Source organism: Leopardus geoffroyi, chromosome A2, assembly GCF_018350155.1.
Source record: "Leopardus geoffroyi isolate Oge1 chromosome A2, O.geoffroyi_Oge1_pat1.0, whole genome shotgun sequence".
Taxonomy (NCBI): domain Eukaryota; kingdom Metazoa; phylum Chordata; class Mammalia; order Carnivora; family Felidae; genus Leopardus; species Leopardus geoffroyi.
In genome coordinates this window covers 14382486-14408129 of record NC_059331.1, presented here as the reverse complement: position 1 = coordinate 14408129, position 25644 = coordinate 14382486, and the positions used below count along the sequence as shown (strand labels likewise).

The 25644-nt window shown below is 47.3% G+C and overlaps 1 protein-coding gene across 2 annotated transcripts in view; it reads left to right on the top strand.

Annotated features, from left to right (window-relative positions):
* Positions 1 to 25644, top strand: part of SUGP1 (SURP and G-patch domain containing 1) — a 32467-nt gene that overhangs the window by 5797 nt on the left and 1026 nt on the right. Inside the window, exons 3-11 of one of the 2 annotated variants that reach the window (XM_045492548.1) lie at positions 764 to 864; positions 2316 to 2516; positions 4632 to 4743; positions 5072 to 5172; positions 6058 to 6181; positions 14690 to 15045; positions 23286 to 23392; positions 24286 to 24463; positions 24891 to 24997. In XM_045492548.1, the coding sequence (XP_045348504.1) occupies positions 764 to 864; positions 2316 to 2516; positions 4632 to 4743; positions 5072 to 5172; positions 6058 to 6181; positions 14690 to 15045; positions 23286 to 23392; positions 24286 to 24463; positions 24891 to 24997 (1387 nt within the window). Of the gene's footprint in view, positions 1 to 763; positions 865 to 2315; positions 2517 to 4619; positions 4744 to 5071; positions 5173 to 6057; positions 6182 to 14689; positions 15046 to 23285; positions 23393 to 24285; positions 24464 to 24890; positions 24998 to 25644 lie in introns of both variants that reach the window. The other variant, XM_045492547.1, reaches the window with a different exon arrangement.

The window sequence follows — 25644 nt, the reverse complement described above, 5'->3', positions numbered from 1 at the left end:
GGGAGAGAGACACGGAATCTGAAGCAGGCTCCAGGCTCTGAGCTGTCAGCACAGAGCCCGACGTGGGGCTCAAACTCATGGACTGTAAGATCATGACCCGAACTGAAGTCGGAAGCTTAACCAACTGAGCCACCCAGGCGCCCCAAGATTTGAATTAAACATTTGGGTCCCTGCATTTGCTTTAGTGCTGACTTGTTGAAAATACATGTTTAAATATACTTTTTGCAAACAAAAAAGAGTGTAAAAATAATAAGAATATAATATTCCCCTTTAGTTCTTCCACCAAGAGACTGCTTTGGGTGTTGGTGCTGTGCACCTGTGATACCCACAGAAGCGCTGGCTGGCCCAGGCCCAGAACTGCAGTCACACATGGACGCAGACACACAGGCCCTGCCTTAGAAATCTCTGTTGTCTGGCAGGAGAGACAGACGTAGGAGCCAATAAGCAGCCCAGCTAATTAGTTGACAAGTATGACAGGTGCTGTGCAGGAGGATCAGGTGCTTTTAAGCTGTTTTGTTGGAGATACTGTTTGAACCTGTAGGGTCAATATTGCAGGTAGAGATAACATCAATATAGGTAGTATTGCCTTGACCAGAATAAGAGTGTTCCATCTTGCAAAGAAGGCTGCTCTCAGTAGTTCCCAGACATGTTTGGGAGCAGGTTTTGGGTCCCATTAGGTGAGAATGCTGGGGGCGAACGGGCGAGGCAGGCCCCTGCCTTTCCTCTTGTGGCTCACTTTCTTTGTCCTCTGTCTCGGGTCTAGAATTGCGAATGCACACAACTCTTCTGTTTCCAACAAGTTTGCTAATGATGGCAGCTTCCTGCAGCAGTTTCTGAAGTTGCAGAAGGCACAAACTAGCACAGGTGAGTGCGGTCTCCCCCATCCTGTGTCTCCCGCTGTTGGGGCTCACTCTGCCAGCTCTTTCCCCTTGGAGGTCTCTGGGCGTCTCAGAAACAGCAGGTCCCACCTCAGACTTCTTCCTCTCATCCCGCATTCATTGAGGACTTTGATTCTTCTCGTTCTTATAGTAAATGCCCAGGGGGAGAGCATAGACCCAGCCTTCAAAGTGCTTGCCCCATAGGAGCAGAGACAAATAAGCCAGGTTTCAGTCAGTGGGGGTGGGGGACCCTGACTAAACATGGCCCAGGTGTTGGGGAATGTCATTGAAAAGATGTGCCTGTGAGCTGGATCCTGGCACTCCAGAGGCTTCTCAGTCTCTCCCCTATACTTGAAATGTGGGGCTTCCTTGTCTTCCCCGCTCCCAGAGGCTACTCTAAGCACATAGCGTTGAGATAGGATGTGGTATTGAGAACACCTGACTGAACCCATTTAAGGCCTTTTTTTTTTTTTTTAATACAAACTTTCAAGATTTGGTGGGTGGGTGTGGGGATCCATTCATTTTGCTGCCACCTAAGACAAGCCTCATGTAAGTTTCTGTTGCTTATTACAGTTGTTACCCACCAACCTGGAGTGGCCTGCCTCTTTCTTTGGTCTTTCCTTGCCCTCTGAGTTCAAGGACCAATTTCAGATTATACCAGGGAAGCTCCCTGGAGGGTTATAAACCCAACACCAGGACTGTGGGGCCGCAGTGTGGTTTAGAGCAGCAGCTCAGATGTGAGGGATGGGACCCTTATCCATTGGGGGAGGGGGGGCACCTGGCCCACAGGAGTTCCATGAGACATGTGAGGTATGAGAATCCCTTGCTGTAGGGAGCCCACCCATGTCTGTGGTTGTGCGATTTACTGATCAGCTTTTAATGTAAGAACGTTTCTGACCAAACAAAACACCATCAATCTTTGTCAGGTTTTCTAGGAGACAGCTGAGAAAATTAACCTAAAGCCAAATTCACCCACAGAGAGGGAGGAAAGACTGTATCAGTCCTTCACCGCAGGCCCTCAGGCCAGGAGTTGTGTTTGAAAAGCCCTGAATAGGCTGTCATCAGCTTGCCACTGACAATGAGAGGGAGTGGTTATAAGCCAGGTGTGGGGATTCAGGTCTTATCCAGAAGAACTGGCACATCCCTGGGCTTTGAGTGCAGGTGTTAGGGAGGCTTCTGCCAGAGCTGCTGCCTGCAGAGCCCAGCCTATCTTCTTCAGGCTGGGTGACTGTGACAAATCGTTCCTCTCTGAGCCTTAGTGTCCTCTTCTATGAAATGAAGATGGCGTCCTCAATGAGCTCCCACCCCCTACCAGTTGCCATGCTGGAAGCCAAGGACCCAGCCCCATTTAATGCATTTGTGCATACGTTTAGGTGGGAAGACAGGGAATTGTGCACCACAGACCTTGAGCATGAGTATCTTTCCTTCCATCCCAAGATGCCCCACCCAGCACGCCCAGTGCCCCCACTCGAGTACTCCCCCGCACTGGCAAGAGGCCTCCTCTCATCAGCAGCCCACCAGGCCAGGTGAAGAACTACGTGCATGCCAAGCAGCTACCTGTGGCCAGCCGCCCAAGTGTCTTCCAGTCTCCTGATGAGGATGAGGAGGAAGACTACGAGCAGTGGCTAGAGATCAAAGGTGAGGTGCGGGGGCTGCCACCTTCCTTCCAGTACTGCTCCTCCAGCTCCGTGGGTGCGACCCACAGCCAGCGAAGAAAGTGTGGCTGGGGGTGGGGGGCCTCCAGGCTGAGCTGAGGGCCAGAGTGGGGCCCTCCATGGTTAGGGGGAATGAAGAAAGAACGTGGGAAGAAGTGAGAGGGAAGTGTGGAGGTGCTCTAGACTGTGGACTTTGTCTTGGGAGCCATAGGAACCATCCTCCGCTCATGTAGGCTGGTCTCCAACCAGGGCAGGGACATTCTCCGAGGAGCACTTGCTTCTGTCTGTCCTTGTCCAACATGAGAGGAGGAGCTTCCATGGCTCCCTAGCCTGGGTGCACACTTTCTGAGCCCTCTTAGAACCAGAGGTGCCTCTTCCCATTGTGGATTATTGTGCTTACCAGTTTGGGCCAGAGGTACAGGCCCACGTGTTGGAGGGCATGCTCTCCTGCCCTGGGGAAGGATGATCATTTTTCTTGGAAAGCCAGTCCACGCCCTGTTGTGTAGGAGGGTGGAAGGTGGTGGCAGCAGAGCTCCTACTGTGTCTAACTCCATCCACATTCAGAATAAGGCCTCAGTGCCATCTGAGCCATGAGGATGCCTGCACCACCTCTGCCCCAGACTGGTTGGTGCAGTCATATCACCCTGACAGTGAGGACAGATTGAAGTAACTATGTAGTTATGCTGTGATAGCCTTTAGACTTGTTACCCTGGATGAGGGTGCTGGCTTCTGGCCATGCATCTGAGTAGGTCAGTGGCCAACCTCGCACCGTAGAGTATCTCTCAGGGTGGAGCCAGGGAGGGTGCTTTTCCTGAGGCATCCTAGCGGCTCTGACAGTGCTCTGATGGGAAGTGCTGCTTCACAAGAGGCAGTGTCTCAAGGTCCTTGAGGCCTATTATGGCCTGCTGTTGATGCGGCCCCAGAAAAGCACCTGTGCCTGTAAATGGCAAGCAGGTCATCACCAGGCACTCAGGAAGAGGGTAAGGCTGGGGGAAAGGTGGGTACAGAATGTCCCTGTGTGACCTCTTAAGGATCCTCCTCAAGCCACAGGTCCCCGACCCCTATCCCTCAGTTTCTTGGCAGCTGAAGCAACAAAGGGAATAAGATTGGCTGCAGGTTCAGTGTCTAGCCCTCTTGCCAAGAGCAGGGAACATTGCTAGGCACTGGCAGTGAGAGATTTCTCCTGGGAGTTCTCATAAAAGGGACGTGAGCGTAAATGGGCTGACAGATGCCTCATGAACAGGCCGGCAATGAGATACAAAAGCAAGTTCCATGTGGATCAAAGGCGGGGAGGCTAATACAAATATTAAGAAATATTTTTATAGCTCTGTTCACTGAAAAGGCCCTGAGGTAATGATTAAGCCTGTTGCAGTGAGCGCCTCTGGCACCCAGATGGTGGTCTGGAAACACACTTTCTCCCTCGTGGAAACCAGGACTTCTTGGAGAAATGGCTGGCTCTAGGTTTGGTCAGGAAGTGTATGAGATGATCCTGGAGCACCCTATCCCAGCAGATAGCGAGAAGGCCGTCAGAGACTCCTGGGGTCAGGCCCAAAGACCTCAGGAGCCAGCTTGAAGAGGCTCTACCAGCCAAGAGGGGACAATTGAGCTTCTGCGATGACATTAATTGCAATGGATTGAAACCCACCTGATACATTTAAATCAATGGATTGAAACTCTTGATGTGTTTAAGTCAGAGTTTGTAACGATACTTTAAAAAGGAATTTGTCATCTTTGGTGACAGGAAACAAATTTGTTAAACTGAACACTGGTAAATAAAAGAATTAAGCATTTCAGAAAAAAGGGGGAGACTGGCTATGTTTTCTGATGTCTCCCTCCCAGTTTGGGGATCGGCTTGGTCTCTGGGAGGCTCACACCCTTCTCTCCCACCCAGTGTCTCTCACAAAGATTGTTTAGACTGACACCCCCCTCATCACAGTGCTATGTGCTTGGACCCAGGACACCCGACAACCTCCCGCATTTCACCCTCTTCTCCCCCACCCCTCTGTCGTTGTGGTCCATAGAGAGAGTGTGCCTGTTGACTGTGAGGTGTGTGAGTTGAACCCCAGTACTGACAGCCTCCTTAAAGTTTCACCCCCAGAGGGAGCCGAGACTCGGAAAGTGATAGAGAAATTGGCCCGCTTTGTGGCAGAAGGAGGCCCCGAGTTAGAAAAAGTAGCTATGGAGAACTACAAGGATAACCCGGCGTTTTCGTAAGTATTTCTGGGAGGGGAAGGCCACCACAACTTAATGTTCTTGTCACACAGTAATGTGTATTCTTGTAAAACCCTACTGGTTACTAAGGCTGGTCGGGGCTGGGTGCTTGCTCACACGGGCCAGATGCTGTTCCGAGTTTCTGAGTGCTTTCTAACTCATGTCGGAAGTTGCAGGGGCTCCAGTGTGGTGCAGAGACTTAGTCTTGGGCCCCATCAAGGTGTCTCTGCTCACCAGCTTGCTTTGCACAACATTCTTCAGAAGCTACTTGGGTCACCCCATCCCCACTGCTCATCTTCCTCTCTGTTTTGCAAAACTTCTCTCCAGGTTTTTGCATGATAAGAATAGCAGGGAATTCCTCTACTACAGAAAGAAGGTGGCTGAGATAAGAAAGGAAGCGCAGAAGTTGCAGGCAGCCTTTCAGAAAGGTAAGTGGGTGGAGGATGTGGGAGGTTCTGGGGAGGTGTGTGGACAAAACACACCCCATGTGGAATCGGGGTTCCTGGAGGCTTGCTGTACATGGGGTGGTGCCGATGGCCCAGTTCTGTGCCCTCTCAGGTGGCCAGGGCATTGCCTTCCCCACCAGTGGTCTGAGGTGGGAAAGAGTCTGAGGGCCAAGGTCAAGGTCATTATTATGTTTTGGAGCTCAGCTCTGTGTTTTTAAAGGGGGTAGGAGGGAGGAGTGCTTGCTTGTTGGTTCTTGGTCATTTAAGTATAAATGAGCTCCTGCCTGTCTGGCACGGAGGACCTAGAGATAAATGTAGTGCCTGACACTTGGGGAGGGAGGCAGTGAGCTCTTGGTGGAATGAGTATCAGGGGAGGGGGAGATGCTAGCTGGTCTCCAGCTGTCAAGAAGTAAAAGCCCAGTCAGATTATGGTAAGTGGCAGGGGCATCGATGTTTAGGCCAAACACAGGCCACAGAGGTAGGTACGGTTTTTTTTTTGTCACCTAAGGCTCTCTGCCCTGACCTCCCCAGGAAAGGAGGGCCAGGCCCACTCCCTTGTGAGACCTGGATGGGCAACCCCTGGGAGAAAGACTGAGGTGGGGCTCCCATATCCCCTCTGGCCTGGATCCAGACCTTCACTCACATTCTGTTCTGTGATCTGTGGGGCGGGAAGGGGCAGGGTGCGGGGTGGGATGTTGTAATATTAACTCTGGTATTTGGTCCCAGTGTAGTAATCTGATTCCCATTTGCCTGTTTTTCTTTGCATTGTTCCTAAAATAAACCCCTCTTGTTGCCCATGGGGTTCTTAGCAGAAATTAGGCTGTTGGGTGTGGTGAGTTGAGCTCAGTACTGACAGCCTGCTTAAAGTTTCACCCCCAGAGGATGAAGAGGCCAAGAACCTTGCAGAAAAGTTGGCCAGGTTCATAGCAGACGGGGGTCCAGAAGTGGAAACCATCGCTCTCCAGAACAACCGCGAGAACCAGGCATTCAGGTAAGGGGGGTACTAAATAGGTGACCCATCCATACACGTTGATCACAGCACCCCCTCCACCCCCCAACCCCCATGGGCTCAACGTGCCAGAGTCCCATGGTCAGAAGGTGGCAGGGTTGGGTCCAGTAACTCTGACCCTTGAACCCAGCTCTGCCACCCCATGGTCAACTACTTGTCAGAGCTCAAATCATCTCTGAGGCAGGTGTGCAGGGCCTTTGGGGTCTTCTATTTTCCACGTGCCTTATAGAGAAAGTCTCTGGTGCTTGCCAGGCTCCCTTTGGTACAGAGATGGCAGCCCTAGGCTAAGAGTAAGCCAGGCTCTTGGGCAGAGAGCCAGGCTCTTCCCGTTTTTGACTTTGTATTTTTATAGGATCAGACGTTGACAGTGAAGGAATGTGAGGAAAGTGGGAATGTGGTGTCTTAGGCTGTGTGAAGCGGGAACCCTCAGCCTGTGTGCAGGCTCCACGGAAGGTGTGGGACAAGCAGCCTGACTTCCCTGCTGTCTCCAGCCACGCAGCCACATCCCATCCCCTCAGGCTGGGTCTGTGTGTACCTGTGCATTCTTTGGGTGGGTTCTGCACTTCCTCCTTTCTAGGGGAGGTTCCTTGGCGGCAGGTTGTTGGAGTGGGGGGGGGTTGGGAAGTCACTGCTGCTAGGTAGGGCCCAGCAGGGGCTTATGAGGTGGATGCTGAACTCAGTGTGGAGGTGTTGCACCCATGAGGATGTTCTTGGCCATAAATAACATAGGTTCCAACTCAGAAAGTGAAGAGATATGATGGCATGTGTAACAAAAAGTCCAGGAGCAACAGTCTGGGCTAGTTGATTTAGTGGCTGGGCACTCAGGACAAAGGAAGCAGGAGTGAAGCAGCAGAGATGCAGGTACTGTGCCATAGCGGTTGGGAGTGCAGAGGTGAGTGTCTGTGTGCGGTGCAGGTGGGCCTTGGAGCCAAGCAGGGCTCACGTGTTCACTGAGCACCTTTGGAAGGTCCACGCAGAGCGTGATGGGGTGAACTGTGCCTCCAAGGTCACTGGCCACAGTTGTGGAGGGTGCTTAGACACGCCAGGCCAAAGCACACCGGCAGAGGAGGAACATCAGGAAGTGGGGCTGATAGAACCTTGCAGGCTAGTGGAGGGGAGGGCCATGGCTCAGTTACTCGGTGGACCAGAGCATGGAGAAGGCTGCTGGGGAGTTCAGGTATCCCTGCATGCTGTACCTGGGCCGTGGTACCCTGGTGGGGGCCGTGGGGTGTTTGGGTCTGGGGTTCAAGAGAGGGGTCTGCCTAGCCTAAAGACCCACCTGAGATCTCCTGACATTATTGTGATACCAGCTGTCACTCTGCACCCCCCAAACCAGCATTGACTTAATAGTCTACTTAAAAGTCTCTGTACCCTTTTTTGTTTTTTAAGCCTCATTTACCTAAGGAGGTTTATTTAAGAAAGATACTTAGTTTACCATCGCTCATCATAAGTAGAGCTGACCATGAGAATCTACAGCAGGCAAAGTGAGCAAGGTTGTGGATTTCTGTCAAGGCTGCAAGCCCAAGCCCTCTCCTTGGTCAGAGGGGTCCAGGGCCCGGCAGCACTGGCCAGACCTTTCCTCTGGGATCAGAGCTGACAGATGCCCTCAGCGCATGCAGCTCTGGTTCCTCTGTGCTTCATTGGTGTTTGCCCAACTCGTTGGGTTTTACTGTGGTGGAGGCCAGAGGGAAGAAGGGGGCAACCAGGGCAAGGGCAGAACCTAGAGTGCCTGGTGGGGAAGTAGCTGAAGGTGAGCAGTGTGATCTGTTTAATCTTCGCATGGAATCAAGTGTGAGGCATCTTCTTTCACCTCCAAATCTAACAGGAGCAGCTCATGTATTTGCCTCTCCTGGCCCTTCCCTGCCCTCCTGATTCCTCGTGTGGGCCAGGCACATACCAGCAAGCTCTGTGTTGTGGGAAACATATCTGTAACAACTGCTTATCTATAAAGAAGCTGGAAACACCCATTCCTTTGACCAGTCATGCCACTTCTGAGATGCTGCCCCAGAAATAATGTTAAGTACATTCTCATCCATAGTCTTAAAAAATGAGTAACACGTTAATGTCCAGACTCAGTGGGCTAAATTCTTAATAACTGCATCTCCTCAGTGGAATCGCGGCCATCAGAAGGCACGTGGGTGAAGGTTGTAGCAGCGAGCACAGCATCCACCACAAGCCATGTGCCACTCTAACCTGTCACCCAGGTGAGCCACGTTGTTCTTTTCAAAGCCCTGTTACTGGCCTCTCCCAAGGGAGGAAATAGGCAAGGAGACCAGTGGGAGGATGTGCTTTCACCACCACTCCATGCCGTTTTAACAGGAAAGCCTTATGTGTCAAGTTAAAAAATCTTTTAAATCAGAATATAGAAAATAGAGGGGCCCCTGGGTGGCTAAGTCTGTTAAGCGTCCGACTTTGGCTCGGGTCATGATCTCACGGTTCGTAGGTTCAAGCCCTGCATTGGGGCTGACAGGTCAGAGCCTGGAGCTTGCTTGCTTCAGATTCTGTGTCTTTCTCTCTTTGCCCCTCCCCAACTCATGCTCTTTCTCACTCTCAAAAATAAATAAACATTAAAAAAAAAAACATAGAAAGTAGAATCACGGCACCATTCAGATAAATCTACAGTGAGAAGAAAGACTGGAACGAAAGACACCAACATGTTAAGTTTGATTAACTGAGAGGCAGATTCGCTCCTACCCAAGGGAATCTTTGCTTTACAATCCCCTGCACTCTTGACTGGAGCCCAGGTCAAATGGCGGCTGTTAACTCTACCATCACACAGACAGACCCACAGGGAGCTCTTGGATGCTGCCTCTGGGGGCAACTTGGAGGAGACTCAGTGCAAACCAGCAGCTGAGGCCAAGTTGGGGCCTGTGAGCCTAGAGAAAACCTACCCTGTCAGGAGCTTCCCACCTGCACCAGTAAGCAAATCCCACAGGTCAGCTTTTCTTAGAGGAACCAAATAGCTTTAAATCTATATCATAGCCTTTCTGGTGCCAAGCATCTTTTTGAAATCCAGCCAACTGTTCTTCTGAAAAAGTTTTTGCTTTTGTCTCTTAATTTTTTTTAAGATGTCATTGTTTTAGAGTCTCTTTAGGTTCACAGCAAAATTGAAGGGAAGGCACGGAGATTTCTCATATGCTCCTGCACATGCACGGCTTCCCCTCTTATCAACATTTCCCACCAGAGTTATCTATTTATTTATTTTTATTATTTTATTTATTTTGAGAGAGAAAGAGACCATGCGCACTGGGAAGGGACTGAGAGAGAGGAAGAAAGACAATCCCAAGCAGGCTGTGTGCTTTTGGCACTGAGCCCGACGCAGGGCTCGATCTCACAAACTTTGAGGCCATCTGAGCTGAAATCAAGAGTCGGACGTTCAACCAACTGAGTAACCCAGGTGCCCCTGGAGTAGTACATTTATTACAATTGACAAACCTGTATTGATATAATCACCCAAAGTCCATAGTCTCCATTAGGGTTCACTCTTGGTGTTATACATTCTGTGAATTTAGACAGATGTACAATGACCTGTATCTGTCATTATGGTGTCATACAGAGTATTTTCATTGCCCTGATATCAGCCATGTTCTGCCTATTTATCCCCTCTTCCTCCTGGCAACCACTAATCTTTTTACTGACTCCATAGTTTGTCCTTTTCAAAATGTTAAATAATTGGAGTTGTATAATATGTAGTCTTTTCAGATAGTCTTCCTTTACTTACTAACATGCATTTAAGATTTAGTCCTCCGTGGTTTTGTATGGCTTGACAGTTCATTTCTTTTTACCACTGAGTAATATTCCACTGTCTGGATGTACCACAGTTTGTCCATTCAGCTACTGCAGGACATCTTGGTTGCTTCCAAGTTTTGGTAATTGTGAAGAACGCTGCTGTAAACATCTGTGTGCAGGTTTTTGGGTGGACGTAAGTTTTCAACTCTTGGGTAAATACCAAGAAACGTGATTGCTAGAGTGTATGGTATGTTTGATTTTGTGGGAAACTGCCAAACTGTCTTCCAGAGTGGCTGTATCGTTCGCATTTTTCCCAGCAGTGAGTGAGAGTTCCTGTTGCTCCACATGCTTGCCAACATTTGATGTTCCCAGTGTTTTGGATTTGGGCCATTCTAATAATGTGTAGTGGTCTCTGAGTGTTTTTTAATTTGCATTTCCCTGATGACCTAGGATGCAGAACATCTTTTCATATGCTTATTTGCCCTCTGTATATGTCCTTTGGTGAAGTGTCTGTTAAAATTATTGGCCCGTTTTTTTTTAACTGGGTTGTTTTCTTACTGGGTTTTTTTTTTTTTTTAATGTTTATTTTTGGGGTGCCTGGGTGGCTTAGTCGGTTGAGCGTCTGACTTTGGCTCAGGTCATGATCTCACGGTTCGTGGGTTCAAGCCCTGTGTCGGGCTCTGTGCTGACAGCTCGGAGCCTGGAGCCTGTTTCGGATTCTGTCTCCCTCCCTCTCTGCCCCTCTCCAGCTTGCGCTCTGTCTCTCAAAAATAAACATCTAGGGGCGCCTGGGTGGCGCAGTCGGTTAAGCGTCCGACTTCAGCCAGGTCACGATCTCGCGGTCCGTGAGTTCGAGCCCCGCATCAGGCTCTGGGCTGATGGCTCAGAGCCTGGAACCTGTTTCCGATTCTGTGTCTCCCTCTCTCTCTGCCCCTCCCCCGTTCATGCTCTGTCTCTCTCTGTCCCAAAAATAAATAAACGTTGAAAAAAAAAAATTAAAAAAATAATAAAAATAAACATCTAAAAAAAAAAATGTTTAGTTTTGAGAGAGAGCACAAGCAGGGGAGGGGCAACGAGAGAGAGGGAGACACAGAAAACGAAGCAGGCCAGGCTCCAGGCTTTAAGCTTTCAGTGCAAAGCCCAATGCGGAACTCGAACTCACAAACTGAGATCATGATCTGAGCCAAAGTTGGATGCTTAACCAACTGAGGTACCCGAGCGCCCCAGTTTTCTTATTGTGAGTTGTAAGAGTTCTTCATATAATTTTCTCATAGTCCTTTATCAGATGTGTCTTTTGCGAGTATTGTCTCCCAGTCAATGGTGTATCTTCTCTTGATAACTGTCTTTTGCAGAGCAGAAGTTTTAATGAAGTCCAGCTTTTGAATTTCTTTCATGATTATGACTTTAGCATATTTAAAAAGTCATTGCCATCCATGAGGTCATCTAGGTTTTTGCCTATATTATCTTCTAGGGGTTTTATAGCCTTACATCATAAGTCTATGATCCATTTTTAGTTAATTTTTGTGAAGGGTATGAGGTCTGTGTCTAGATGCATTTTGTTTTGCGCTTTTTTTTTTTTTTTTTTTTTTTTTTTTTGCATGTGGATGTCCAATTCCTCAGTATCATTTGTTGAAAAGAATGTCATTGCCTCATTGGACTGTCTTTGCTCCTTTGTCAAAGATCAGTTGACCATGTTTATATGGGTTTATTTCTGGGCCCTTCTTCATCTGTACTGTTGGTCTATTTGTCTGTTATTTCACTGATACCACACTGCCTTGATATGACAGTAAGCCTTTAGGTCTGGTAGTGTCAGTTTTCCAACTTTGTTCTTGTTACAATATTGTGTTGGATATTCTGGGTCTTTTGTCTCCATGTAAGCTTTAGAATCAATTTGTCAATACCTACAAAATAACTTGTTGGGATTTGGACTCAGATTGCATCGAACCTATAAATCAAATTGGAAAGAACTAATATTTTGACGATATTGAGCCAAGGAATATGTCTCCACTTATTTAGTTCTTTGAATTCATTCATCAGAGTTTTCTAGTTTTCATCATATAGAATTTGCACATATTTTGTAGACTTACACCTAAGTACTTCATTTTTTTGTGTACTAATGTAAATGGTATTGTGCTTTTAATTTCAAGTCCACTTGTTCATTGCTGGTGTATAGGAAAGCACCAGCTTTGTATATTAACCTTGTATCCTGCAGCCTTATTACAATTACTTATTCTTGGAGTTTAAAATTTTTTTTTCTCTTAGAGGAAAAAAAAAATTTTTTTTAATGTTTATTTTTGAGAGAGAGTGTGTATGCACACACAAGCAGGAAATGGGCAGAGAGAGAGGGAGAGACAGAATCCCAAGCAGGCTCCACTCTGTCATCACAGAACCCTATGTGGGGCTCAATCCCACAAATCGTGAGATCATGACCTGCACCAAAATCTAGAGTCGGATGCCCAACCAACTGAGCCACTCAGGTGCCCAGAGAGAGAATCTTAAACAGGATCCGTGCTTAGCGCGGAGCCCAGTGGGACTCAATCCCATGACCCTGGGATCATGTCCTGAACCAAAATCAGGTGTCAGACGATTAACTGAGTGAGCCAGCCAGGCTGTCCAGTTCCAACAGTTTTTTAATCTATTTTTTCTACATAGATGATGTTACTTGAAAATCGTTTTATTTCTTCTTTCTCAGTTGGTATATCTGCTGTTCGCATTAGCTAAGACTTCTGGTACAGTGTTGAAAACATTGGGGTGGGATATTCTGGCCTTGTTCCTAAGTGGGGAAACTTCTAGTTTCTCACTATTAAGTATGACGCTAGCTATAGGTTTTTTGTAGACACTCTTTATCAAATTGAGAAAGTTCTCTTAATGTTTCTAGTTTACTGAATGTTTTTATCACTAATGGGTGTTGGGTTTGGTCAAAGGCTTTTTCTGCAGCTATTGATATGATCATGTTAAGCCAGCTTTGCATGCCTGGAATAAATCCCACTTGGTTGTGATGTATACTTTTTTAAAAATTTTCAAAAATTTTTAATTTGAGATACGGCTGACACCTAATACCTAGTTTTAGGTGTCCAATATAGTCATTTGACAATTATATGCATTACAAAATGGTCACTGCGAGAGGTGTAGTTACCATGTGTTACCACACAAAGTTATTACAATGTTATTGACTATATTTCTTATGCTGTATTTTTCACCCCCCTTCACTTATAACTAGAAGTTTGTATCTCTTCATCATTTTCACCTATTTCGCCTGTCCCCCCATCCCCCTGTAATTCTTACACATTTGTAGATTCAGTCTGCTAATATTTGGTTGAAGATTTTTATATCTGTGTTCATTAGAGATATTGATCTGTAGTTTTCTTACAAAATCTTTGGTTTTGGTATTAGGGTAATTGGATAAGTTAAGTATTCTCTGTTTCTGTTCTATGAAAGGGATTGTAGAGAATTGATATAATTTCTTCCTTAAATGTTTGGTATTTTCATCAGTAAACTGCTCTAGGTCTGGTGCTTTCTGTTTTTGAAAGGTTCTTACTCAATTTCCCTATGCCCAACGTGGGGCTTGAACTCACAACCCCTAGATCAAGAGTCTCATGCTCTACCAACTGAATAGCCAGGGGTGCTCCACTCAATCTCTTTAATAGAAGTAGATCTGTTCACATTGTGTATTTCTGGGGTGAAGAAGTATGAAGGAGTACAAAGGAGATGCCACCATCTCCCCGTCCTTCTATGCCACCTTAGGTACCAGTGTTAGCACGGCTGGGATCCTTCTACCCCTTCCTGGCTCTCATGGAGACACATAGAAACAGTCTTTGGGGTTTCTTTCTGCTATCATTCTTTTGTATGAAAAGAATTTACAGCATCTTCGAGCCTGCCCACTGCTTTATAGCACAGTATTGTGCTGCAACCAGAACCTCCAGGTTCATGAGTGCAGGTCTAGCCCCTCTTGTTGAGACCTGTGTAGCCCATGCTATACACAGATTTTGCTGTGTGGAGCTGAGCTGTGACTCTTCCCTCTGTTGTGGGCCCCAGAATTGGGACTGTCAGCTCAAGACCTGCATAATTGAGAGATGCTGGGCAGGTGCAGAGGGAGCTGTAGTTTCTGCCTGCTTCACACTTGGGACTGGGGTTAGTGGCGGGGGTGGGAGGGGATACCAAGGGGACCCTCGGCTTCCAGTGAGGTGGGGGCTTTTGCCCTTCAGTTGGAGTGCAGTCCCTATCCATTCCGAGTTTTGTTTTGGCTCCATTTGCTATTGATGCCTCTCAAGGATACATCAGAGAGAAGCACAGATGTGCCAAGCTGTCAGGTTTGGGACGGATCTTGCCTTTCTAGCACCAGGTGTCTCTCCCAACTCAGGATTTCTTGAAGGCACCAGTGTGCTCATCTAGAGAAGCAGGGGAGGAAGCCCTACAGAGCCTGGGGAAGGTCTGAGAGAACCTGCCCCTTTTTTTTGAAACGGGATCAATTATGTTGTGATGGGTGTCTGACAGCGCTGGCATAGGGACTTTGACCAGTGCTCATAGGAGTGACATGGTGACAAGCTCTGAGTAAGTCGCACTGTTCCTCAAGCTTGGGCTCCCGGAGCCAGCAGCCACTAAAGCCTGGCAGTGCAGGAGGTCATGGTGGAGACCTCAATCCTCAAGCCATAACCCTGGCTAACCTGAGCATGTGTGCACAAGGCCCAAGCTGCTCCTGCCCAGAATCAGGCAGGGAGCTTGGGCCCAGCTGATGGTGTGCCCCCCGCTCTTCCTTTGCAGCTTTCTATACGAACCCAACAGCCAAGGGTACAAATACTACCGCCAGAAGCTGGAGGAGTTCCGGAAAGCTAAGGCTGGCCCCACAGGCACTCTCATGGCACCCGACCTCAGCCTGAAACGCAAATCCCCTCCTGAGACCCCATCAGGGTCCTTACCCCCAGCTGCTGCCTGCCCTGCCTCATCTGCCCCCTCGCCTGCAGTCACCCCAGCTCCAACCATCCCTGGGAAGCCGGCCACCACAGCCACTGTGAAAAAGAAGCGAAAGAGCCGGTGGGGGCCTGAAGAGGACAAAGTGGAACTCCCGCCCGCCGAGCTGGTACAGAGGGATGTAGACGCCTCTCCCTCACCTCTGTCAGGTGGGCTGACCCCCTTCCCCCTCCTGTGTCAGGATAGTCTGGCTTTTTTCACTGAGCAGAATGTTTCCAAGGTTCATCTGTGTTCTAGCATAGCATGTGTCAGAGTTTCATTCCTTCTTATGACTGAGTAATATTCCATTTTATGGCTGGACTGCACTTTATCCATTCATCGGTTGATGGACACATGGGTTTCCACCTTTTGGCAGCTGTGAATAGTGCTGCTGTGAACTTTGGTCTGCAAGTACCATTTGAATCCGTGATTTGATTCTCTTGGGTCCATACCTAGGAGTGGAATCACTGGACCATATCGTAATTCTCTTTAACTCTTTGAAGGTCCACCAAACTATTTTCTGTAGCAAGTACGCCATTTTCTGTTCCTACCAACCGTGCACAGCCTTCCCATTTCTCCACATCTTTGCCTTTTTATAATAGCCGTCCTAGTAGGTATAAAGTGGAATCACGTTGTAGTTTTGAATCACATTTCCTTAATGTCTGATGGTGTTGATCATCTTTTCATGTACTAATTGGTCATTTGTATAGCTTATTTGGAGAAACGTCTGTTTTAGTCCTTTGCCCACTTTTAAATTGGCATGTCTTTTTGTTCTTAAGTTGTACGGATTCTTTATATATTCTGCATATCAACCCCCTATTCAGATACATGGTTTGCAAATGCATCCTCTCATTCTGTGGATTGTCTTTTTATCCCTCGATAGTGTCCTTTGATGCACAGAAGTTTTAAATTTTGACAGAGTTCGGTTTATTTTTCCCTTTGTTGCCTGTGCTTTTGGTTTCATTTATGAAACCAAAGCTAAATTCAAGGTCACGAAGATTTGCCCCTATGTTCTGGGTTTTTTTATGTTTTGGAACTCTGATTTATTTTGAGGTAATTTTTATATATGATATAAGCTAAGGATCCAACTTTATTCTTTTGCATGTGGAGATCCAGTGTTGCAGCACCATTTGTTGAAGAGGCTTTTCTTTCCCCATTGAATGGTCTTGACACCCTTGTCAAAACTCAATTGTCCAGAGATGTAAGGGTTTATTTCTGGGCTCTGTATTCTATTATACTGGTTTGTATGTCTATCCTTAGATCAGTACCAACTATTTTGATTATTGTAGCTTTGTAGTAAGTTTTGAAATTGAGAGTGTGAATCTTCCAACTTTGTTCTTTTTCAAGCTTTGGCTATTGAAGGTCTTGAATTTTCAGATGCGCTTTTCCATTTCGTAAAAACAGTTGGAATTTTGATAGAGATTGTACTGAGTCTGTAGATTGCTTTGGACAGGATGGACACATTAACGGTATTTAAGTCTTTCTTACAACAAATACACCACCACCAACAACAACCAGTCTTCCAGTCTGTGCACACAAGATGTCTTTCCATTGACTTAGGTCTTTGTTAATTTTTCACCATGTTTTGTAGTTTTCATTGTATGTGTCTTATACCCCCTTAGTTAACTTTATTCCTAAGTGATTTATTTTTTTAATGCCTTTTAAACAATTGCTTTTAAAATTTTCTTTTAGGATTATTTGTTGCTAATGTATAGAAATACAACTGAATTTTTTTGCATGTTGACATTGGATCCTTCAGCTTTCCTGAATTCATTTATTAGCATTGACAATCTTTTCATGGATTTTTTAGGTTTTCCTGTGTATAATTATGATCATGTCATCTACAAATAGAGATCATTTTACTTCTTCCTTTCCAAGTGGGATCCCTCTTATTATTTCTTTTTCTTGCCTAATTGCTAGAACTTCTAGTTAGCACTTCTAGTACCATTTGAATAGAGGTGGGAATAATGGGCATCCTTACCTTGTTTTGATCTGAGGGGGAATGACTTTAGCCTTTCACTATTGAGTGTAATGTTAACTTTGTTTTTTGTTTTTAAGTTTATTTATTTATTTTGAGATAGAGAATGAGCTGGGCGAGGGGCAGAGAGAGAATTTCGAACAGGCTCCAAGCTGTCAGCACAGAGCCCGACACAGGGCTCAAACCCTTAAAACCGTGAGGTTATGACCTAAGCCAAAACCAAGAGTTGGACGCCCAACCAACTGACCCACCCAGGTGCCCCTAGCTATGTGTTTTTTATATGTGACCTTTATCGTGTTGAGGAAATTCCTTTCTGTTCCTAGTTTATTTAATGTTTTTATCATGGAGGTGTGTTAGATTTTGTCACATGCTTTCTCTGCATCAATTGAAATGATTGGATGTTTTTTTTTTCCTTTAGTCTGCTAACGCGTGTTTCACTGGTTAATTTTTTTATATTGAACCATGCGATATTGTGGTTTATAAGAAATACCTATTTGACCATTCAGGTGACCAAAGTAATATTTCTCATATGTATTTGGCCTTTGTTCACAGTTCCTGGCTCACAGTTCTCCCAAAACTCTTGGAATTTCCTGAGTGATAACAGCAATGGGAGCATCTTTTGTTGTATTATTTGGTCTCCGTCCTCAGTTCATGAAAATGCAGGGCCATAAAGGTGAAATGGGTGTCTTGTTATTAATAAGCCCCTTTCTACCACAACTGGATTTTATGTTACTGAGGTGACTTTTGGAAAGCACCTAAGGATCGGGACTGGTTGCCAGGGGAACCAACCATAAGTAAAACGTTGGAACATTCAGTCCCACCACCCCCTGATATCCAGGGAGGGTAAAGGGGCTGGAGGTTGAATTGATCAGCGGCTAATGATTTCATCAATCATGCCTATGCAGTGAGGCCTCCATAAAAAACCCAAAAGACTGGGTTCAGAGAGTTTCCAGGTTGATGAACACATGGAGGTTCAGAGACAGTGGCATGCTCAGTGGCATAGAAGCTCTGGGCACTTGCCCCATACCTTGCCCTTCCCCATACCTTGTTTTTTCCACCTGGCTTTCCTAACTTACATCCTTTTATGACATATAAGTAAAGCAGTAATCTTGTAAGTAAAGTGTTCTCTGAGTTCTATGAGCCACTGTAGCAAATTAATTGAATCTAGAGAGGGGATTGTGGGAACCTCTGATCTACAGCCAGTTAGAAGCATAGGTGATGACTTGGGCTTGCAGTTGGCATCTAAAGTTGATGGGGGAGGGAGGAGCAGTCTTGTAAGACTGACCCCTTAACCCATGAAATCTGATGCTACCTCCTGGTAGATAGTGATAGAACTGAACTAAACTACAGGACACCCAGCAGGTGTCTGAGAATTGCTTGTTGGTGTGGGGAACCCTCTCCTCTCCCCCCCGACCCCAACCATACACACATTTGGAATTGGTATCAGAACTATTTAAACCACCTTTGCACTTCTGTGATAAATCCCACTTGGTCATGGTGCATAATCCTTTTACCATGTGATCGTATTCAGTTTGCTGGTATTTTGTTGGCGTCTGTCTGCATCTATATTCATAAGGAATATTGGTCTCTAGTTTTCTTGTGGTGTTTTTGTCTGCTTTTGGTATCAGGGTAATAGTAGTGTTTTGAAATGAGTTAGGAAATGTTCCCTTCAATTTTTTGGAAGAGTTTGAGAAGAATTAGCATGAGTTATTCTTTTAAATGTCTGGTAGAATTCACCAGTAACACCATCTGGTTCAGGGCTTTTCTTTGTTGGGAGGGTGTGTGTGTGTGTGTGTGTGTGTGTGTGTGTGTGTGTGTGTTAGAGATTTATTTATTTTTGGGAGAGAGAGTGCAAGCAGGGAAGGGGCAGAGAGAGAGAGAGGGACAGAAGATCTGAAGCCGGCTCTGCACTGACAGCAGTGGGCCTGATGCAGGGCTTGAACTCATGAACCTCAAGATCATGAGCTAAGCTGAAGTCGGATGCTCAACCAACTGAGCCACCCAGGCGCCCCGATGAGAAGTTATTGGTTGCTGATTCAATCTCCTTGTTTTAAGTCTATTCAGATTTTCTATTTCTTCTTGAGCTAGTTTTGGTAATTTATGGGTTTCTAGGAATTGGTTCACTTCATCTAGGTTATCCAACTTGTTGGCTTCTAGGTGTTCATAGTATTCTTTTACAATCCCTTTTTATTTCTATAAAATCATTAGTAATATTCCCTCCCTCTTTGATTTCTGATTTTAGTGAATTTTTTCTCTTTTTTCTTAGGTAATCTGTCTAAAGGTATGTCATTTTGTTCATCTTTTTAAAAAAAAACAACTTTTGATTCTATGGATTTACTCTACCATATTATTTCTTCTTCTTCTTCTTCTTCTTCTTCTTCTTCTTCTTCTTCTTCTTCTTCTTTTTCTTTATTTTTGAGAGAGTGAGCATGTGCATGCTCGCGAGCAGGAGAGGGGCAGAGAGAAAGGGGGAGAGAGGATCTGAAGGGGGCTCTGCACTGACAGCAGAGAGCACGATGTGGGGGTCGAACTCACAAACCTGGAGATGATGACCTGAGCCAGAGTTGGATGCTTACTGACTGAGCCATCCAGGTGCCCCATCTGTACCTTATTTATATTTCCTATTTCCTGTATCTTCATTCTAATCTTCATTTCCTTCCCTCTGCTAGCTCTGGAATTAGTTTGCTTTTCCTTTTCTAGTTCTTTAAGGTGGACAGTTAGGTTATTAATTGGAGATCTTTTAAGTTTATATATTTTTTGAGATAGAGCACAGGCAGGGTAGGGGCAGAGAGAAAGAGAGAGAGAGACAGACAGACAGACAGACATGCAGGGCTCGAACTCACAAATCATGAGATCATGACCTGAATGGAAGACAGACACTTAACTGACTGAGCCACGCATGCGCCCCTCATCTCTTATTTTCTAATCTTTCTTGGTGACTTCCTCTTTGATCTATTGATTGTTTAAGATGTCAATTTCCACATATTTGTGAGTTTACCAGTTTTCCTTCTGTTAATGATTTCTAGCTTGATTCCATTGTGATCAGAAAAGATACTTTGTGATTTCAGTCTTTTAAAATGTTTTGAAACTCATTTTGTAGTCTAAATGTAGTCTTTCCTAGAGAATGTTTTATGTGCACACAAGAAGACTATATTCTTCCATTGCTGGATTGCATGTTCTGTATACATCTGTTAGGCATCGCTGGTGTAGTGTTTAATCTTCTATAATCTTCTATATCCTTATTGATATGAAAAATGGGGTATTGACATCTCTAGTTACTATTGTTGAACTGTCCATTTCTCCCTTCAATTTTGTCAATTTTTGCTTCATATATCATGAGGCTCTTTTGTTAGGTACGGTGTGGGGGGATGTCTTTTTTTTTTTTTTTTTTTTTTTTTTTAATTTTTTTTTTTCTCAACGTTTTTTTATTTTATTTTTGGGACAGAGAGAGACAGAGCATGAACGGGGGAGGGGCAGAGAGAGAGGGAGACACAGAATGGGAAACAGGCTCCAGGCTCTGAGCCATCAGCCCAGAGCCCGATGCGGGGCTCGAACCCACGGACCGCGAGATCGTGACCTGGCTGAAGTCGGACGCTTAACTGACTGCGCCACCCAGGCGCCCCAGGGATGTCTTTTATTTTTTTTTTTTTTTTTCAACGTTTATTTATTTTTGGGACAGAGAGAGACAGAGCATGAACGGGGGAGGGGCAGAGAGAGAGAGGGAGACATAGAATCGGAAACAGGCTCCAGGCTCCGAGCCATCAGCCCAGAGCCTGACGCGGGGCTCGAACTCACGGACCGCGAGATCGTGACCTGGCTGAAGTCGGACGCTTAACCGACTGCGCCACCCAGGCGCCCCTGGGATGTCTTTTTTTTGAGAGAGTGCGCACACATGCAAGTGGGAGAAAGGGACAGAGAATCTTTTTTTTTTTTTTTTTAATTTTTTTTAACGTTTTTATTTATTTTTGAGACAGAGAGAGACAGAACATGAACGGGGGAGGGGCAGAGAGAGAGGGAGACACAGAATCGGAAACAGGCTCCAGGCTCTGAGCCATCAGCCCAGAGCCCGACGCGGGGCTCGAACTCACGGACCGCGAGATCGTGACCTGGCTGAAGTCGGACGCCCAACCGACTGCGCCACCCAGGCGCCCCAAGAATCTTTTTTTTTTTTTTTTTTTTTTTTTAATATTTATTTATTTTTGGGAGAGTCAAGTGAGGGAGGAGCAGAGAGTGGGCTGACAGGCTGACAACAGTGAGCCCAATGTGGGGCTCAAACCCACAAACCTCAAGATCATGACCTGACCCGAAGTCAGACACTCAACCAAGCTACCCAGGTGCAGAGAGGGAGAGAGAATGAGAATGAATGAATGAATGAATGAATGAATGAATCTTAAGCAGGCTCCACGCTCAGCGAGATCCTACATCCCTGGGATCATGACCTAAGCCAAAATCAAGAGTCAAATGCTCAACAGACTGAGCCACCCAAGCGCCTCAAGTTCTATCTTCTTTCTGTTTTACATTTTTTATCAATATAGAACATCCTTCTTTTTCTCTTGTAACCTTTTTGGACCGGAAGTCTATTTTGTCTGATGCTAGTATGGCCACCCCAGCTCTCTCAGTTGCTATTTGTATGAAATACATTTTTCCATCCTTTCACTTTCAACTTATTTGTGACTTCGTATCTAAGGCGAGTGCCTTGTACACAGCATGTAGATCAATCCTGCTATCTCCCTTAAGCTTTAAAGTACTTGGATTCATTCTTGTCATAGAAAGCTCAAGAAATGCATGATGATAAGCACCATAATTGCCACAGTTTTGCACAATCAACTGCAACATCTGCCTCCTTGACAGTTTCAGAGATGGCCAACATGTGGTCTTGTTTCTCATTTTCTATCACAAAGCGGCCAGTAGAGTGGGGAGTTTGTTGTCATCACATTCTGCAGGTGATAATCGGTGACTGAGAGAGGCTATCTTACAGCATCTGTCTCACTGCCCTCCACACAGCCTGCCCTGCACACAGAACCGTCTCAACCTCCCTCACCCCTGAACACACAGATACATAGAGGAGTCATATGTGCTCTGGTGCTGACACCTACGTTTATTTTATTTATGATGGACCAAGAGGGAAGACAGCTTACCCAAGTCACATGGCTAGCCTGTTGGCCTTTCCCATCCAGTTCTGGAGGTTGTCAGTTCAGTGCTTCCCTTGTCCAAGGAGAAAAGCTAGTGAAGATTCTAGTACTCAGTGTGGTTCCAGGTAGCATCTCTGCCTAGGGTCAGATTGCTGTCAAATGCCGAACTCAGGTGCCCCCCTATAACGAAGGGTGCTCTGCCGTGAGTCTTGTTCTGATGTGTGCATGCCACAGTTCTGAAACCATGTCCTTGAGGTCTGGCCCCAGCTCCCAGCTGGTGAGGAGGCCTCCCCTGTCGTCTAGTGCACAGGCTCCGAAGTCTCATATCCAGGTTTAGGTCCCACTGGCCCGTGTCGTCCCTGGGAGGGTGTGAACAGCCCCCACCTGCTTGCTTGCTGGTAAAGTGACTGGAAGAGGGGGACTTTGGGTACATTCCAGGCACATAGCAGGCTGCTCAGACCTTGACTCCCTTGCCCTCCACAGGGCTCCCACACAGACCTTCCAGGAGGTATTGGGGAATAAACATGGGCTCAGGAAGCACTTGTGAATGGTTCTTGCAGGTGAAGCCCCAGCCCTGGTGAGCTAGGAGAATCTGGCTCTTTGCACATACCAGAAGGGCCTCTGTATCCCCCTCTGCCCAGCTTCTCCTCCCCCAGGAAGCCACCGCCTGAGGGGTGGTTGTTTCCGCCACCCAGATGGGGCTGTCACAGTATCTTCATGTGGATTAGTGTTGCTGGCTCCAGCCAAGCTCCAAAGCTGATGCCAAATTAAATGTCAGTTGCTTTGAGGATGGTCGGCTGCTTCCCCAGAAGGAGCTAACAGAGCTATACACAGAGCTGAGACTTATGCCAGACTCTAAACCCTCGTGTGTCTACACTGGGTGTCTGTTCCCTGCAGGGCTTATCTCTAAGAGTCAGTGTGTGAATGCACACACACACACGGGCACATGTTTATCTCTCCTCTGCTGTCTTTGCCTTTGCAAAGTCCCCCTCATGTCACCCATTAGATATGTGACCTTGAGGGAGGCCCTGGACCTCTAAGTTCTGATGTCATCATCTACACATAGGGGTATAGAGCCTGCCTGGAGAGGTCATGTGAGGGTGACACTAGATGCACGTGACAGCACGATGAGGCCCCTGGGATCATCACGTGACACAGGATACCAACTGTTGCGATGTGAAGGCCTTGTGCCATGTGCGCTAAGTGCCTCAGATGTCGTCAGCGCATGGACGCTGTACCACATGCAGGAGCAGTCTGGACCTGTCCATCCGTTGTTGATCAGCCTGTGTCTTATTTCCAGTTCAGGACCTCAAGGGGCTTGGCTATGAGAAAGGGAAGCCTGTAGGTCTGGTGGGTGTCACAGAGCTGTCAGATGCCCAGAAGAAGCAGCTAAAGGAGCAACAGGAGGTAAGTCTGTGTGGCATAGAGCAGGCAGGCTCCAAAGGGGCTAATGGAGTATTGTCCCCCCACCTCACCTCACAGGACAGTGGTCATGTTCTATTCTTTCTGAGCCTCCCTGTGCTGGGTGGATCCCACCATCAGTGGAGAGGTTCTTAGATAGGCACGCCCTTGTCAATGGCATTTCACCCCCCAAAGGTCCTTCCCAGCCTGCAATTGGACCCAGAGCTCAGTCCTCACACTGCCTGGGCAGCCCCTGAGGCTGATGCTCCACAACTACTCCCCGAAATGCTCGTGGGCTGTTCCTGACTAGGTAGTCTCCATTTTGAGCTCTCCTTCCAGTGCCCTCCAACATCCAGTACAGGACAGGCCTGGCTAGCACTGGGCGCCCTGAACGATGTGACAAATGCTCAGTTGGTGTTGCCTGTGTTGGGATGAGGGCTGGCTTGGCAGGGAGCTCTATGGCCAGGGGCTTAGCCTCTGCTGCTTTCCTGGGGAACTACAGGCACAGCCTTGGTCCTTAGGGACAGCTCACCCTTGTCACCTCCTCCAGCCTGACGGCCCCATCACATCTCCTTCAACCCTTCTGTGATCAGGGGCTTGCGGTGCCCTCATTTGGTCCACAGCAAGGGTGCCCAGGATGTGCTGGGTTCGGGCCAGATACCAGACTGGGTGAGGCAGAGAGGGCTCCTCCCTGCTGAAAACGGATCCAAGAAACCCAGGGCATGGCCTGGTACAGGACTTTGTCTTGAGTGCTTGCTCCAAGCCCCGCTCACGTGCCAGCCCAGGGAGGGCAGAAAGTGGGAAGGGTGAGGGGGCCTGACCTGCATAGGGAAGGCCAGGGGGTTGGCCTCCTGCACGTGTGATACATTGCCTTGCTCACTGGCATGTGCTGCCCGCAGATGCAGCAGATGTATGACATGATCATGCAGCACAAGCGTGCGATGCAGGACATGCAGCTGTTGTGGGAGAAGGCGCTGCAGCAGCACCAGCATGGCTACGACAGCGACGAGGAGGTAGACAGCGAGCTGGGCACCTGGGAACACCAGCTGCGGCGCATGGAGATGGACAAGACTCGGGGTGAGCCAAAGCGCACATTGCAGGTGGGGCACGGTACCTAGCTGAGGCCTTGCCCTGAGGGTACTGCAGGCTCAGGAGGCCACACTCACCTGCCCAGGAAGGCACCTGGAGACACCACACTGGGGCCTTAAACCACCTGCCCAACCTGTAAGGCCTTGGGCAAGAGATTCAGCTTCTCTGTGCCTCAGGTTCCTCAGAGGAAAAAGAAATGGTTCTTTGTAAGTGTTCACTGCTGTCTGAACATGGCACTTAGCAGGGCTGCCTGGAGCAGCAAGGGTTTGGGTCAGGGTCTCAACCATCTGCCTCATTCCCCCATAGCCCCAGACTCCCCTCCCCACACAAGACTCATACCTGTGCTGTGGGACCACCCAGCCCACTCCCTGACTTCTTCCTTTTCTCCTCTCACCTTTCCCTCCTCTACGGGCAGAATGGGCCGAGCAGCTGACAAAGATGGGCCGTGGCAAGCACTTTATTGGAGACTTCCTGCCACCAGATGAGCTGGAGAAGTTCATGGAAACCTTCAAGGCCCTGAAGGTGAGCTGGGAGCATCCCTAGGCACCAGCCCCTGCTGTAGGCCTGTCTAGCAGGCAGCCCTTCGAGTGTTCCAGCCCCTCCTGTTAGCATCACGAGGCAGGCGCCTGAGGCAGCCTCCAGGCCCCCCTCATTCACAGGAGGAGCTGGGCCCTCTTGCCTCAGGAGGCATCTGTTTATGATAGACACCGTCTGTGAAGGGAATTAGCAAATAACAGCTCAGCTGCCGCTTTAGAAACATTTCCCAGGGCTTCAGGGAAATTCTGCTTTCAGTGGAGCCAATTAAGTGCAGTTTACAGGCAAAGCGTTTCTCAGGCAGAAGTCCCCAAGGACTGGGTTCTCCAGAACAAGAACTTCACATTCCTCCCATGCTGTTCTCATGCTCGTGAGGAGAGACAGCTGACGGGACACATCCCATGCCCTCTTTTGGGGGATTTTTGTAAAGCCGCTTTTGTACCGCATAACCTCATCAACAAGGCAGGCACCTTATTGACCACATGTTTTAGCATTCTGTGTAATGAATTGCCCTCAGAACATAGGGCTTTTTGTTGCTAATGAACCATTAATTTTTCCTGTGGTGGGTGAGGCCTGTGTGACCGATCACCTTGCCCTCTTTGACTTGGCCACCAGGCAGCTTGGTACAAAGTCTG